The sequence below is a fragment of the Cryptomeria japonica genome, chromosome 7 (genome assembly GCF_030272615.1).
Source record: "Cryptomeria japonica chromosome 7, Sugi_1.0, whole genome shotgun sequence".
NCBI classification, from domain to species: Eukaryota; Viridiplantae; Streptophyta; class Pinopsida; order Cupressales; family Cupressaceae; genus Cryptomeria; species Cryptomeria japonica.
Window position 1 is genome coordinate 848,381,669 of NC_081411.1, and position 16,620 is coordinate 848,398,288.

Consider the following 16,620-nt stretch of genomic DNA (forward strand, 5'->3'; position numbering starts at 1 on the left):
TCAGCATCTCTCTGAACGCCATTATGATTTGGAACTCCATAAAAAATACCCACGGATCCAGACCTGACTACGTTGATCTCTTGTAGCGTGACCAAAATGCGATTTGAACGATTTTTACCAAAAATATTTTCACAATCCTATTATCATAAATGTTTCCTCGTCTCAGATAGTCCACAAAGTCTTGAATTACAGCAGCCATTATCGTTCAATATAATCGCTTCCTCTCTTTTAGTTACAGCAGCCATTATCGTTCAATATAATCGCTTCCTCTTTAGTTACAGCAGCCATTCCGTCCATAGGGGTCAGTCGCATTATGTTTTTATGGCCTTGTTTTGTGCCTATTGATTAATTTTTCACTGGTTTTGAAAATAAAAAATGATCACCTGACAAATCCAATAGAACTTGTTTCACAATTTTCATGTAGATTTCAATAGAAGTTGCTACAATCGCCAATAATATACATATATCAGTATTAAAAATAAGGAGAGGATGGAAAAGCTACTAAAATTTTCAACAATGACCAGTTTCTCACGCAAGTACTGCATCTCTGAAAATTTGGCAGCGAGTGTACTGTAAAGAGATCATTCAAATGATGTATTTGACGAATCTCCAATATATAAGTAGAAACAAACTGGTATATTCACAAAAAATAAGTTGAAAATGTTTGCTTTGCGATCTTCTCTGTGAACATCATGGACTCAGAATGAGTAAGATATCACGGATTAACCAATGTTACAAAAACCATTTCCTATATCACCGTAAGTTTCAAAAGACGGGGGATTATAATTGCAAGACTACTACGTCAAAGAAAGGGCCTCTCCATGCAGGCACACAAGCACCTCTAAGCATTTCCTAGTAGGGAAACGAGCGATGAACTTAACTGCTGTAGACTTTTCGCCCTCTTGCTTTCCACGTAGGGGAAGCTTATCATATAATGTGTTATACAAGACACTTTTGTCTCTCACACTTTTAACTAATGGGGTAATAACCCAAGTCCAACCCAATCATGCATTTGTGTCTAGGCATTGAAGTCTTTCATAGGAATTTTAATTATTGTAGGTTTTACCCTTGCGTTTTCAAGATGACCTCCACAAGTAACTATGAGGAGAATTTTAATATGGTTACTATTACGGAAACAAGTCATGGATATTCAAAATAAAGCTTTCCCTGAATAACATCAGGTCCATATATTTAAGCAAGTAAACGTGCGGGCATTCCAAAATAAATGCTTTGAATTAAATTGAACAAATATTTACATGTCTGACGTTGAAGAATCCCAGATTTTCACAAGCCAGAAAGCCTGGGTTGATTAGTCACTGCCAGTATTGACTTTGTAACTATGGAATGCAACAACTGAACAATATTTGGGAACAAATTTACATTGCCGTGACATCCCCAAAATTCTAAAGCTCAGAAACTCTGGGTTAGCTAGACACTGAGAGTTTTGTCTTGCCAGGATGGACAGACTTAACTCAGCAAATCAACAACTGAACGATTCGAACACAAATTTACATTGCTGACATTCCCAAATTTCCGAATCTCGGAAACTCTGTGTTAGCTGGAAATTTGACTTGTCAGAATGGACAGAGTTAACTCGACAAATCACTCCCTAACTGTACAATGTCCAAAAGGGCAATAAAATCATGCATGAACACCACCAACATTTGGTGTATTACAATGAAACTATCATGCTATAAAAGAATGATAACAATGGTTAGAAAATTATATGGCTCTGACTACAGAAAGCCCACCATATTTTCCCTCAATTAGGCCTTCAAAGCTGATGCCTTACAGATGGGACATTCATTTTTCTGCAAAAGCCATTTCTTGATGCACTCGGTATGGTGATCATGTCCACATTCCAGAGTCCCAAGCTCCTCATCGTCCTCATATTCTTCCTACAGCCAATATAAACCAATTATTTATAATCTAGGGCAAAGTAAAGATTTTATACACAGATTATTACAGGACTAAAGATATATCCCTCCCAACATTTGGATCTTTGAAGTTAAAAAAATAATTGACATTTCCCGTTATAATGTTATTGTGGACCGTTCCTTGACATTAACGAGGCAACATACAACGGTGATCATAACTGATCACAAAATATAAGAATTGCAACACGTAGAAGAGTGCTGCCACAATAAGTTAATAGTGCATAAATATGCACATGGTCTTACCTGACATATACTGCATTTTTGTGAGGTTTCATCTGGATCAGATAATTTTTTGCTGGAGGAATACGTTCTTATCTTCAGACACTTTAAGGTAGATTCTTCAGTTATTCCTGTATTCACATTTCCAATCCGTTCCTCCAAAGCTAGTAATTCCTGCCACAGAAAAAATAACCAACTTAGCTAGAAGCTTTGGTACAGAAGGCACAAAAATCCCCACAAAAATGCTCGAGGATATTACCTCATAAGTCATATTATCCACATCTAATCGCATGTCTCTATGCTGATCATGCAAGTCAATAGCACCATAGAATGCTGACTGATCAAATAGCAGGACATCCTGCAAAGAATATGTCAATATTGAATTTTACAAAAAGAGACAAAGTAGCAATTTAATTTGTGCAAACAGTAAAATAGTCAATAGAATCTTGCAAATGCCATATTATTATAAGTTTGTAGAGTCCTGCCCGTGAAAAGGTTATATTCAGTTAAATATCATAGATATAGCATTGGCATGTCAAAAGGGTGAGAGCTAAACATAGTCTGGCTATAAATCGTTCCATTGGAACCAAGTCCCTGCATAATTTCCACCTACACAATTTTAACTTCATTATTTTAGGGTTATAAATCTCAAATTCATCATTGTGCTAGTTTCAGGATTCAATTAACCCCATAAAACATAAAATGTTTCATATGTCAGCAAACTATAACCCAGAACTGCTTATAGTAGGTACTGCTTGTTCACAAACTATAATTTTCTTCATATATTAGAATTCAGAAATTTGTAACATCAAAGATCAAGAGATTTGAATAGACAAATTTCTGTCATCTCCAAACTAGAACGAGATGATGATAATGATCTGGAGAACACACAAAGAGTAGGTACCTATATAAAGATCAACATTAGTGCTCATCTGATAAGATGTCATGAATATGAAATCTTAGTCCTTTAGAGATATACAAATACTTTCAATGGAACTAATGTAACCGATGATTCTCCAGACTGACATATCTGTCAGTTTCCAGCATTTCTTTTTTTAAGTGCTCCCTTTTAAGAATTGTAACTGTCGCTTCCATTTTGTCTGTTTTGACAGTCCTATTTTGGGTTGTTTTCTCCTTTTTGAGGAGAGTTTTTTGGTTCTTTTCAGGGGGTATATATTAAAGGCTGAATAAAGTTTTTTCTTGCAGAGACGCTACAGAATTCAGTGGTTTTAATATCAATGAATTCTCTTCTTTGTTGCTGCTATTCCAGTATAGTTTTCTTTATGTATTCTGAAGATAATGACCATGGATTCTTTTTCTATACACTGTTTTGATTAGAATGTGTAGTGGTTTGCATAATTTTTTAGCAGCTCTGTGCTATGAGATTCTTACACAGGTGCTGAACAGCATTTTGGAGAATTGTTTGTAGGGGGCAGAGGTCTAATCTGCATCAGTTTTGGTGTCGGAGCAAACCGTGATGGCCCAGATAGGAGTCCACATCAATTAGGGGCAAAGGGGCAGGAGGAACACAGGCCCTCAAAGGAACACTGGTGAATTGCTTCAAAAAGTAGAGACCCTTGAGGCAAGATTAAAATTGGATGAGTTTGAAGAGGAACCAGAGAACTTGGTGAATGCATATCAGATCCTATGAGGAGGCTTATTGAGGCATTGACAAAACAGAGTTCTAAATATAAACATCGATATTTCTGATTTTAAGGGCGAACTCAGCCTGGATGCGTTTTTAGATTGGGTCCAAGACTTGGAATAGTGCTTTGAGATGGAACGCATAGATGAAGATGGCCCAGATAGGAGTCCACATCAATTAGGGGTGACGGGGCAGGAGGAACACAGGCCCTCAAAGGAACATTGGTGAATTGCTTCAAAAAGTACAGACCCTTGAGGCAAGATTAAAATTGGATAAGTTTGAAGAGGAACCAGAGAACTTGGTGAATGCATATCAGATCCTATGGAGAGGCTTATTGAGGCATTGACAAAACAGAGTTCTAAAGATAAACATCGATATTTCTGATTTAAAGGGTGAACTCAACCTGGATGCATTTTTAGATTGGGTCCAAGACTTGGAGTAGTGCTTTGAGATGGAACATATAGATGAAGATGAAGTAAAGATTACTGCTTCCAACTTGAAGTCATATGCAGCCCTATGGAGGGAAAATGTGCATAGTTTGGAAAGAAGACAAGGAAAAGTAAATATTTACATTGGCCTAAGATGCTGAAACATCTGAAAGCACAATTTTTGCCCTCTGATTACCAACAAAAATTGTTTAAAGAATTTCAAATTTAGTACAAATGGATCAACCAGTGTAGACGTATATTGAAGGCTTCAAATTCGAATAGATATTCAAGAGGGTGAAGGACACACGGCAACCCAGTATGTTAATGGACTTGAATTTCAACTTCAAGATGGACTTGCATTGGTGAAAGTTCCTACTCTAAATGAAGCATATAAATATGCCTTGAAGGCTGATTGGAAAAACAAAATAATAAGTAAAAGAGGTGAAAGCTATCAAAGCAAAGGGAAAGAGGTTTCCTTAGAATCAACCATGAGTGAAGAGCTAGAAGAAGGTAAGAATGTGAAGGTTGACTTTAGAAGGGGAAGCTTTAGAGATAGAGGACGTGGACAACCACCATTGGAAGAGCTAAGGCACTTGAAGTGGTTTATTTGTGATGAAGCCCAGAAGGATATAGATTGCCCTCAAAACCCCAAACAGGTGGTCCACAAGGCTATAGATTGCCCTCAAAACCCCAAAAGGGTGATGGTAGCCCAAGAAGAAGAAAAACCCTGGTTAGATGAAGCAGAAACTGAGACAGGCGAGAACCTGATGTTGAGAAGAACCTTAATATCTGGAGACAAAAAAACTCTCGAAGCTGATTGGAAGAAGAAGAGCATCTTCCAAACAAAATGCAAATGCAAGGACAAAGCATGCAAGGTGACCATAGATGGTTGATCTACTAACAATCTAGTAAGTACAAAAATGGTTGATAAATTACAGCTTTCTTGCATTCCAAAAGCTAACCCCTAGAAGATTTCTTGGTTAAAGAAGACTCTTAGTGTACTTGAGGATAAGTCTTATCTTGTTGCTTTCAAAATTGGTCCATATGAGGATGAAGTGCTCTGAGATGTGGTGTCAATAGATGCATGTTATATGTTGTTGGGCAGGCCATGGAAATATGACTGGAATGCAATCCATCAAGGTAAAAATAATACTTAAGGTCCAGCATGAAGGAACGAAAACTTTCTTAAAGCCATGGAAAGAGGAAGAAGCATTTGAAGTGGTAGCTTTGTCACTACTAATAGAAGCTAGATTTGAACTTGACGAGAAGGTGAAAATCAGCCAAGAAGGGAATCAAAGGTAGAATTCAAAGCAAAGGAGACAAATTATTTGGAGAGTGAAGTTCTACCAAATTTTGAGACAGAGCTACAACGAAATTCAACTAATACAATTATCGGTGAAGTATAAAAGGTAGATGATGAAATTAAAATTATTTGTTAAGGTAAATGATGAAATTACAATTATTGGTTAAGTATAAAAGGTAGATGATGAAATTTCAGTTGATTGTGATGTAATTGAAATGAATAGTGAATTGCAGGGATATGAGCATGATCATGAAAAATCTGCCTTGGATGTGATCAGAAATATGGTGAAGAGTGACTATGTAACTCAGTTTCACAGTAGTGATGTGAAGTGTGATTGGAATAACGAAAAGATTTCATGTCTATTAATGATGTTTCTGAAGATTCTACTTTAAGGACTTTGCTTAGTTTTATTGGTCCAACTGAATGGTGGAATTAACACTGGACTCCTCTCCACAAGAAGACCAAGGTTGGAGATTTTGGTAATGGTTCAAAATTGTGTCAAGGAATCCCAAGAGACTACCTTGGTGACAGGTCTATCGATAGGTCTGTTTCCTCATATTGGTGGTGATGTTTTCCTGCACTTCTGAACTAGGATGTTCAGACATTTCAAAAAGATGGGGAAGATAATATAACTGATGAGACTCCAGACTGACATATCTGTCAGTTTCCTGCATTTCTTTTTTTAGTGCTCCCATTTAAGGCTTGTAACTGTCGCTGCCATTTTGTCTGTTTCGACTGTCCTATTTTGGGTTATTTTCTCCTTTTTGAGGAGAGATTTTTGGTTCTTTTCTGGGGTTAGAGTTTAAAGGCTGAATAAGGTTTTTTCTTGGGGAGATGCTACAGAATTTGGTGGTTTTAATATCAATGAATTCTATTCTGTGTTGCTGCTATGCCAGAATAGTTTTCTTTATGTATTCTGAACATAACAACCATGGATTCTTTTTCGATATACTGTTTTGATTAGAATGTGTAGTTGTTTGTTTGTCTTTTTAGCAACTGTATCATATGCTTGCTTGTATCTTCTGACAAATGCACAGCTCAACTATTAACTGCTCAAGTTTAACTGTATACAGTATTCTCCTCTTATAACATACTGACATCAAATCTATGTTTGGTAGAGTGCCATCTCTAGTTCCTTGTTCTCCAAGGCTCTAAAAATAAAAGTTATCTCAAGCAATTTTTCTCTTGAGATCGCCTATTTGAGAGCTTTTAGTAGCTTCTCTATTACATCCCAACAGAAAAGAAAACAGATTTAGGAAGGTGGTCATGGATGATTTCATTGACATGTCTTTCACCTTTTGAATGATAACAACAGGTGTCTTTTAGAGTCATGATGCGTTTGGGTTTACAGTTACCCTTTAAATAATAGAAAGGAATCCTTCTCATTTATCTAGGTTTCTCGAACTCTGATTCTAGCTCCTCCTGCCATATACTTTTAATGACTTAAAAGCTGATCATCCAATTTTGTTGATATTTATTATCAGTGTGAAAAAATTTTGTGGGTCAACTTAACTGCACTTTGAGTACCTTTCTCATCTACTTTCTGTGGCTATTGTTCAATCTCGTCTTCTTAAGAATTCAACAAAATGATAAAGAGGAGACTCTGCTCCATTCCATGACTCAAAACAGTTCTGTAAAAAGTTTAGAAATTCTCCCAATAATCACCATGTAATTTATGAATCCTAGCAAAGACATTAAATTTGTAAGAATGCTTGTTATATCACTCAGGGTCTTCATCAAGAATCCTATCAACTCAAGATTGGAAGATGATAGGAGCTCAAAAATAAGAATTCTACTTAAATGGATCTATATCGTACAAAGGCAACCATCGTCACTTTCTTTTGTATATTAACCCAAGTGTACTGCTAACAATAAACTTAACATTTGCACAATATGGCCATTTGGAGGTTATAAAACAACTAAATTGTGTATTTGATAATGAAAAAAAAGCTCCCAATGTGTGTCCAGAAAACAAAAAATAACCATTATTTTGAGGAAACAAAGTGCTGTACCATAATATACCTCTTCCATAGGTCTGATTGCAGCTTCATGAAATTGCTAACCGAGCTGCTCTCCTTAGTTCTCTTAATGTAAATTAGTGCAAGCTATAACAGCATATAAACGTAAATTCTATTGGATCAACACAAACATATCTGATTAGGTCGCCTCTAACGATGAAACCCAAAAGATTAGAATACATCCATAGAATTTGAAGGACACAAAAGACCATATGTTTAGTTAGGTAGCATAGTTCACTGTAAGAGCATCCAGAGCACTTTATGCAAGAAATTATATATATAACCCAAACAAACAGATGTTTAGAACTAGAATGGCACATCTCAATGGGAACGGCAATTCTATAGGTAGAATTCCTCTTAAGAATGGACCAAAAACTCAAAACCAAAATATATTGCAATTCAAAAGAAAAGCCAAACATCAAACCATTAAATGCTTGACAGTTGGATTTTGATCACTGCGAGCAAAGGAATGATGGGGCAAAGAATATTGAAGTTAGAAACTTGCAAAGATAAAGCCTGAACCTTTGACTACCAATAGAAACCACATCCGATAGCTTCATTCCTTCTTAAAGTACCACAATTTTACAAAATTTAATAGATAAATGTCATCTTAAAATTGAAACAAGATCATGAAATTTGATCTTGAGAATATCACACCAAAGAGGAGGTGGAAATCAAGTAGCTGTATAAGTAACTTGAAGTTGATTCTGATCACCAATAGATGTGTCTTACATCACCAAATTGCAACTGCCATGAGGTGGTGAGAGTGTAAAATTGTGTTCTTTCTTTTACTCTAAGAGATGCTATGGTATGTTCACAATGGCAAATGTATGATCGGGAATATGGGTGTAGCTGGAAATATTCCAGAGATTTTGTGACAAAAGTGGTTACATCTTAGCTGGAAATATTCCAGAGATTTTGTGACAAAAGTGGTTACATCTTAGCAAAGCTCAGTTGTATGCCAAAATTGAGTTATCTCATAATCGACAGATGGGATTGATGGGCATGTTTTCCTGAAAAATAATGTCCAGTCCTTGCAAGCATTTCCAAGATTGCTCGGAGAATAGTGACATGACCTTCAGTCGTGAAATGGTTGTAGTAATTCATCTTTTGTGAGCATAGATTCAGGTAAATGTTGGCAGGAAAAGTGATGAATTGACCTTGAGAAGCTAAACGAGTCAAATACTTCATGTATTGTAAGGCTAATACCGGGTCAATATCACAAAACATCCAATGGAAGATTTTTGGTGTGCCCAATGGGGGACAAATGCTAGTGACACACAAGATAAAGAGTATTGGCTTAATGGTGTTCAGTAAGGAAAATTGACCATGGATCATTAGCGTTGGGACTGACTTTCATCATTTGAATTTCTTGGAGGATGACCTGCTGCAAAAGGGGGGATGGTGGACCCATTTGAGCACCGACTGTCCCATCCAGGTCAGAATGGTCATTCAAGGTGCAACTCCAGAAATTCAATCTTGGAGTGGGTCATAGGGGCATAGATCACATAGTTATGGTGTGCGATAGATGTTCCACGATAAGCCAAAAGGTTGGATAATGTCAGGCATTAGATGTTCAAGAGATTTGACATGTGGACCCTTGCAGAGTGTATGATACCATCAAGTTGTCCCTGGATATCATAATATATTTGGTGTCAGAATTGATCACTCTGACAACAAGCATGTGAAGAATGTCACATTGACATTAGATGACATAAATATGCCACAATGTGAAGCTTGTAAACCTAGTATTCAGCACCAGTATCTAGTTTACTCAGTGGTTCCAGCAGCTAGTTACCCATGTACTTCAATGAGGAGAATTGGTGGCTATAGGGACCTTTGGCAATATTCGTTACCTTAGCAGCAATATTCACCATTGATTAAGTTCGTCATCAGATTCTATTCACCTCACATTCTGTCTGGTTCTGCGCAAGAATTGGATAGTTGATGTAATGCCTAAAAATCTGATTCTTGGAATTGATTTATACATTAAGGGGTTGTTAGATATATTAGACATAATAAATATATTAACATATATCGAATAATGTAACAAGTGTTAGAAATGTAGCATATTGTTAGGATTTTTGCTTTCTCCCTGAATAGTTTACTCCTTGGTTATATACACAAGGCTGTTTTGCAAGAACATATAAAATGGTATGTTTATCTTATTGAAGATAAGCAGGGACAAGAACTTAAGAAATGGTCAATTTATCTTATTGAAGATAAGTTTTTGAAATGATATGCATCAATAAAACCATTTACAAGCAAGATTGAAAAATGAAGATGAAGACGATTTGGCATTTATCATATTAGACTAGGTCATTCCACTAACTTATATTTTTAGTAATTTAAAATTGGAAACAACATAGTGGTACTGAGATGAGCTCACTGGATTGGCCAAAATAGTCTATCTTGTTGCCTCCTTTCTGTGCCCTTATCCCCATTTTTCTATTTATTTATTCAATGTTCATTCAGCTCTGCATTGATGTCAAGACATATACTCTTGTACTCCACACCATTTTATCATTTTTTTTTGTGGCAAGAAATCTAAGTGGGTTGTAACATGAAGAATGAAATGTATATGAACAGGATAACATGTCCAGGTGTATAAAGCTCAGTAGTCAGCTCACCTTCCAAAATTGGTCTTATCTCTTACCTTTAAAAGAGACCACAAGAGAATAGATGACTGAAACTTGCAACAAATAGCATTGGACACATGCAAGCTGTCTACAAAAAAAGGATCATAAACTAAGACTGCCATCTCATTCAAAGGCTGATTAAATGTATCCTCAATTTTTTTGTCAAAGTAAAGCTTGAATTGCTTTTCCAGAGACATGGTCAAAGCAGGGAGAAAATAAATTCTTCTAGTTGCCTGAGATGTCTAGACTACCAAGATATCAAGCAGCATTTAGGGTTCCAAACACACAAGTATATGAAATATCCCTGAGTGAAGTGGATTATAGTATAATCAACATAAAATCTAAAAAGATTCAGCCAGCCCTTCCAGCTTTGAGATAAATTGGTATTCTCAGAAAATTCCCTTCAATTCACTCCATTGTCAATTCATGGGCCCAAAGGATATTAGAGAATTAGCTGCAGGATATATATATGAAGTTTCAAATCACCGCATCGACAAGATGGACTTCTATCATTCCTTTTGGGAAGCAGGTGGGCAAGGAAGGTCTGTTTTTCCTGGGACATACTAGGAACAGCCATGGAGTAGTGGCACTTTTGGTGCAACCTAAGAGAGCTTATGCATTGATGTCAGTAAGAAAACCTGCTTTCCAAGAACTTTGTAAGATCATTTCTGAAAGTTGTCTTTTCAACTTACAATTAGAAAGTGCAGATCCACATTGGAACAATAGGAAGTGCAGAGTTGGAAACTTCTCCAAAATGAAGACAAAGGACATGTACACTGAAGAAAGACAGTTCAATTCACCAAGTTTGACCTTTCTCTTAATTAAGTATTCTACAGCTGGAAGGTTTTAAAGATGGTAACGAGAAGATTTCAATTTCCATTTTGGTTTATACTGTCCCTCTCTTGGCAAGGACCCCTTCTAGTCAATTGTTAGAACTGCCAAATAAATAGCATACAATTAGGTTGATAGAAATCTACTTCCATAGTAAAACAAGTTGCAAAGATAATTCTCAAGAAGACACCTCCCTACTCTATGTAAGCAGGGTCGCAACATTTTAGACAAGATTTGGCTTTCTTAACCATGGAGGGGCAGGCCTGGGTAATTTCTTTCCTTGCCTACGTGGGGATTGATCTTTGTAATCATAATGTTCACCTCATTTAAACAGTAAATCATTTATTCTCTAAAGTAATTAATATAAGTTACATTCTCCACCACCCACCCAAAAAAGAGTGTACCAAAATCACTCTAAAAAAATCCACCAAACATTTGTCTCCACAATAGCTATTCTCAACAAAGTCACACTAATGGGATTTAATGCAATCGAGCATCTATGTGGTTATCTTACGTTTAAAGATCATTTAAAGTGCGCAAGGTTGTGTTCCCACTGCATCCAACCCATGTTTTTGGGAGAATTGTTAGAACTTAGAGACAAGACAGGTATCTTTAAATCCAGTGCTCAGATCTTTCTATTCTATCTTAAACTTGATAGTTGTGCTAACTATTTTATATAAACCATGGTACCAGTATTCATAAAATCAAGTGGCACAAAATATGTGAAATGTTTTGAGTATTTTATATTGAAGAAACCAAGAATATAGCTTTCCAAGCAAACATCCAAAGCATGCAGATCAAGCTTCATATATATATGTGTGTGTGTAATTTTCAATTTCAGATTGACTAAAGTTAAAAAAAATGTGGGTCAAGGTTGACTAATTCTCTGGAAAAATAGAAGCTTTCACTATTACCAGGTTTTTTCAACTTGGAGGTTTTTGGCTACTATGATATAAATGTTAAGACAAAATACAGGAATACCTAATCAAAAGAAGTGCATGCTTCTCCTTTTGCCCATTGTTGCAGAAAATCATACTCCTACAGAGAATTTGACCTGTATAATTTTTGAAAGGAGTTTTTTTTCCACCTGCTAATTTTTCAATTGTGATTTTGAGTTTTAGATAACTTTTAGGTCCATTGGCTGATCATTACTCACAAGGTAGAAATGATAAATTCCTTGAAGAAACAGCTGTCAGCCAAAAAAATTGAATGAAATGACCAAAAAAGGTCTATTCCATCAAACTTTCTTTGCCTTGCATGTTTTGGGTCTTGGTGTCCTATTCTCATGACATTTCCAGTTAGCTAGAATCATATCATTAAAAAAGTTCTCCATTTGGGCCAAATATAAATTTCTCCCCGCATTTGAGCTTCCAGTAAGTTCCTTAAGTCTCCTCATCACATTAATTATGCTTTGCTTGATTCTAGATAGCTGGGATTATGTCTCTTACTGAAAATGAATACCCAGAAAAATCTTTCTATAAGAAGCAAACAACCAGATATAGACTACCCAAGTGACACCACTCAAAATACCTTGCATTGATAAAAAATTGCCCTCCAAAGGAATTAAGAGAGTCCCAAATATCAGCACAAAAACACTGAATGCTACTACCACCCAAATCCCATCTACATGAAATAGCACATCTTCCAATAACATCTGACAAAAATAGTTGTTACACATTTCAACTTCTTTCTTAAACAAAATCTGCCACTGCATTTTGAAGATCATTTCTGCTGCAACGTCACATCCAGAAAGAGAAAATTCCCTTTGACTCAAAGTCCAAAATATTGTGTTATCACAGACTTCCTCTTGGAGGATGGCTCGAGCAAAATGTGGAGTACCAGGGCCCATGTCTTCACATCAACCACATCCAGGTCCCATCTTTTTGTTAAAAATGCATACTTCCGGCACATTGGAGTAATTCACATCTACACTCAACCTTACCCAGAAGTTCACTTCAAAGTATTTTTTTGAACTTCTAAAAAGCCATTTTACCAGGGCAGCAGCATGAAGGATGGTAGATTAGGGCCACTAGCTGCCATGATTTGTAAGACTATGGTACATTTAGCTGCAAGGGAAATTTGAAGTAATAATATTTTATGGTTTTGTTTTCATCTTTAGTAATCACCTACTCTAGATCTTTGGTGAAGTGTTGGGATATGAACTCCAAAGAAAATCCTGAGATATGATATCATACAAAGCTTTGGAATCTACTTCGGTTTCAGATTTAATTAAGATGGTAAAGTGTTTGATATGAACTTTTAGACCATCTTTTATAACAATTATTATATCTATAAAATAATCTGTTTGCCTATAATAAAGGACCCATTTTATGGATAAAAAATTCACATGTCCAAATCCCAAAATTCAAGATGTCTACATTAGTTTTGTGAAGCATAAAGGAACTTCTCCTCGGAGAAAAATATCCTGACTTCCCTTCCAAACAAATAAATTCAATAAACTGTAAGCTGGATCATATGCTCTATCAATCACTTAAAAGTAATATTTACCATACAACTTAAGTTTAGGTGGTGTTTGAAATCAGACATGTTTCTTTGCCAACAAGGGTGTTCCTTTAAAGCTATGCATGATAACAATGAGAAAAGCTGGCAATTTTAACATATTGTGTTCCTATTGCTTACTAGTCCTCAAGTCACTAATGTCCAACAATGAGTGGCTATACATTATTAGCAGCAATGCATGACTCTTATTTTGCTACTGGCCAACTATTTCAAACACCCTCTCAATGTTATTTTGTCATAAACTCTATCCTGAAGTACATATACCACTTTTTTCATAGGAAAATGTATACTTACAGCACCTTCCATTTCCGGACAGCAGTAACAGGATCCAGATTACCTGTCAAACATCTCAGGTTCTCTTACTTGTATGATATTTTTTTTGAGAAAGATGGAATATGCAATTCCTTTGTTTCAGAAGCACCTTTGTATTCCAACTAAAATAATCATTGCATTATTTGCACTACCGATCTTCATGCATTTTTAAACCTTTTATCTTGTTCACTCCTAAAGCTCTCTTCGAAAATGTCCCAAAATCACACTTAAAAGAAAATCCTACCTTTTGAGAACTTAAAAGAAAACAGTGGTAAATGAGGAACAACTGAACACAGAGCCCTTAATCTTTAATGGCATTACAGTTCACACAATTATCTTTGGTTTGTTCCCTTCCCGAATACAAATCATGTTTATCAGGTCAGTGGATAGACAATAGTTTGTGTATGGTTTTGTAATGTATCTGTCTGATTCTCTTTATGTAAATATATAAATGGGTGAGCAATTCAGTCAGCTATGAAATATTTTTAGATAAGCCACTTATTAATAAATATTGGACCTGCCAAAGAAAAAATGGCTTGTCATTGAATCAGCTTTCTGATTTAACATAAGGGACACAATGATTTTTAATTTTTTATATATGCACGTGTATGTGTGCCTTCATGTGCATCTATACATAAATATATGTATGCAAACATTGTAACTTATTGACCCTTGAATCCAAATATCTGGAATCTGAAAGCTGAAAAGATCTTCTAGATTGAAAAATGATGAGAATTCTCCTTGTTCATAGTACACACTGCAGCTTGTATCAAATGTGGGAATGGAAATCAAGTGGTGATGAAGCTATATTTACTGACAAAACAAAGAAACAAATCGCCACAGTAACAATAACCATTGTCAAGTCAACCTTACCAAAAAAAAGTTGTTTTTAACATATGAAGAATGGCCCAGGTAACTATAAATTCTAACTTGGAATGAACAAATTTTTGGCAAGTCTAGCTAATTTTTACAAAGGTTTGTTTCTTACTAGATTCCTTGTACTGATAAAATATGGAAACATGAAAATTGACTCGAAAAATATGGTATTAGCCTAAATGTTTTCCAGTACCATGTTTCTCTTGTATATTGTTTCTATTTCATTTCTATTGGAACAGCCGTAACCCAGAATTTTCATATTTTTCTGCTGCCATAGATACCTTTGCATCATCCTTTCCTTAAGAAGAGATACCTCAATATCGAAGCAATCACATTTCAATCTATTCATGCTCTAACTTGCAATGGACTATCATTTCCACTGAAAGCAAGTCCCAAAATGACTTCACAACTTGGGTTCATCAGATGTCACTAATAATATATTGATGCTCTAACTTGCAATGGACTATCATTTCCAGTGAAAGCAAGTCCCAAAATGACTTCACAACTTGGGTTCATCAGATGTCACTAATAATATATTGGATTTGCATTATAAGCCATAGCAAATTATCCCTATACAAAAATTGCTTCACCACATTACCTTAATTAAATAATGTCAACAATAGTTTGTTGTATAATTGTTTTATAATATTTATATGCATGTGAGTTGTTTGCTATGTGCTATCACTGGCATATTGTCGCATGTAGATTGACTAGTTGTGAGGTTGTTCCTTGATTGTAGGGGCTATCATTTAATTATTTGGACTTGTATAAAGCCACTCTGCAATGTAATTCTTATGTCTCGTTCAATGTACTACCAGTGTACAAGTAATTACAATGGTTGAAGATTAATCTGTTTGAAGAAGTTGGAGACACTGCAAGAACGCCAGCATGCAGTGCAATAAGGAGAAGTGCAGCCAAACAATTGTGAAGTTTTAGCCTGGACCATATTAGGAAGCTAAATAACTACACAGATTTGCTAAGTTTCTTGGTTTTCAACACAATGGGTGAAGAAACTGAATCTGATCTGTATTCACGTCTTTTAGAACACTTTATTGTTAATCCCTACAACAATTTGCTTTCTAGACATTAATTTTGGAAGGAAAAAGGCAGAGGGTGGACTATGCAATACTGTCACAACACTGTGTGCCACCAGATCCACTGGTAGAGTGCAATACCAAGGCAGTGAGTGGGAGCAATAAGTGGAAATTTTTGTGCTAAAAGCTTAAAGGATTCCCCATTAGAATCTGTAGACACATAAAAAATTTCGTCCTAATTGATTTTCATCCCGGGTGGATCCATTTCATTCTCACACACTATTCCATCTATTGTTATTAATATTATCATTAATTCATTAGCACCATTATAAATCATTATCATTTAGCCACTATTAATATTATTTTTATTATCATTTATCCATTATTATATTATTATCATCCCATGCTCCATCTATCTATTTAATAATATTATTATACTATCATTTATCATTTAATAATATTATTATCATTTACCATTTATCATCTGTATATTTAATAATAATAGTATTATTCATCCATCTTCATAAACATATGCATCGGCATTCACATCATTCATGTAAGCTTTCTCCTTTATCCATTTACATCGATCTTATGCATGTGGGATTAAAACTTTCAAACCCTATTCTTTATCCCACATACGTTCAAAATTTGAAAACCCACCAGTGACATTCTATCTTTTGTTGCTACAAAGACTAGACTTGAATGATACTTGACCATTGATTGAGTTAGATCGGACAAGCTGCATGGTAGTGCCATGAAATCCAAATCCAATGTGCACATCACACCCGTTACTGTATTAAGGAGCTTGTTAGAATTCCCACCTCACAAAGAAGAGGCCCACCACTAAATGGAGCCGAC

At 35.6% G+C, this 16,620-nt stretch overlaps 1 protein-coding gene across 14 annotated transcripts in view; it reads right to left on the bottom strand.

The window, feature by feature from the left end:
• Window positions 1-1,214: 1,214 nt before the first annotated feature.
• Window positions 1,215-16,620, bottom strand: part of LOC131074845 (probable E3 ubiquitin-protein ligase HIP1) — a 59,953-nt gene continuing 44,547 nt past the window's right edge. For 10 of the 14 annotated variants that reach the window (XM_058011559.2, XM_058011558.2, XM_058011561.2 and 7 more), the window contains 3 exons: window positions 2,416-2,514; window positions 2,181-2,330; window positions 1,215-1,898 (listed from right to left, as the gene is read on the bottom strand). In XM_058011559.2, coding sequence (XP_057867542.2) covers window positions 1,767-1,898; window positions 2,181-2,330; window positions 2,416-2,514 — 381 coding nt within the window. In that variant the 3' untranslated portion in view covers window positions 1,215-1,766. Of the gene's footprint in view, window positions 1,899-2,180; window positions 2,331-2,415; window positions 2,515-16,620 lie in introns of those variants that run through there. The other 4 variants (XR_009113128.2, XR_009358407.1, XR_009113130.2 and 1 more) reach the window with 2 other exon arrangements.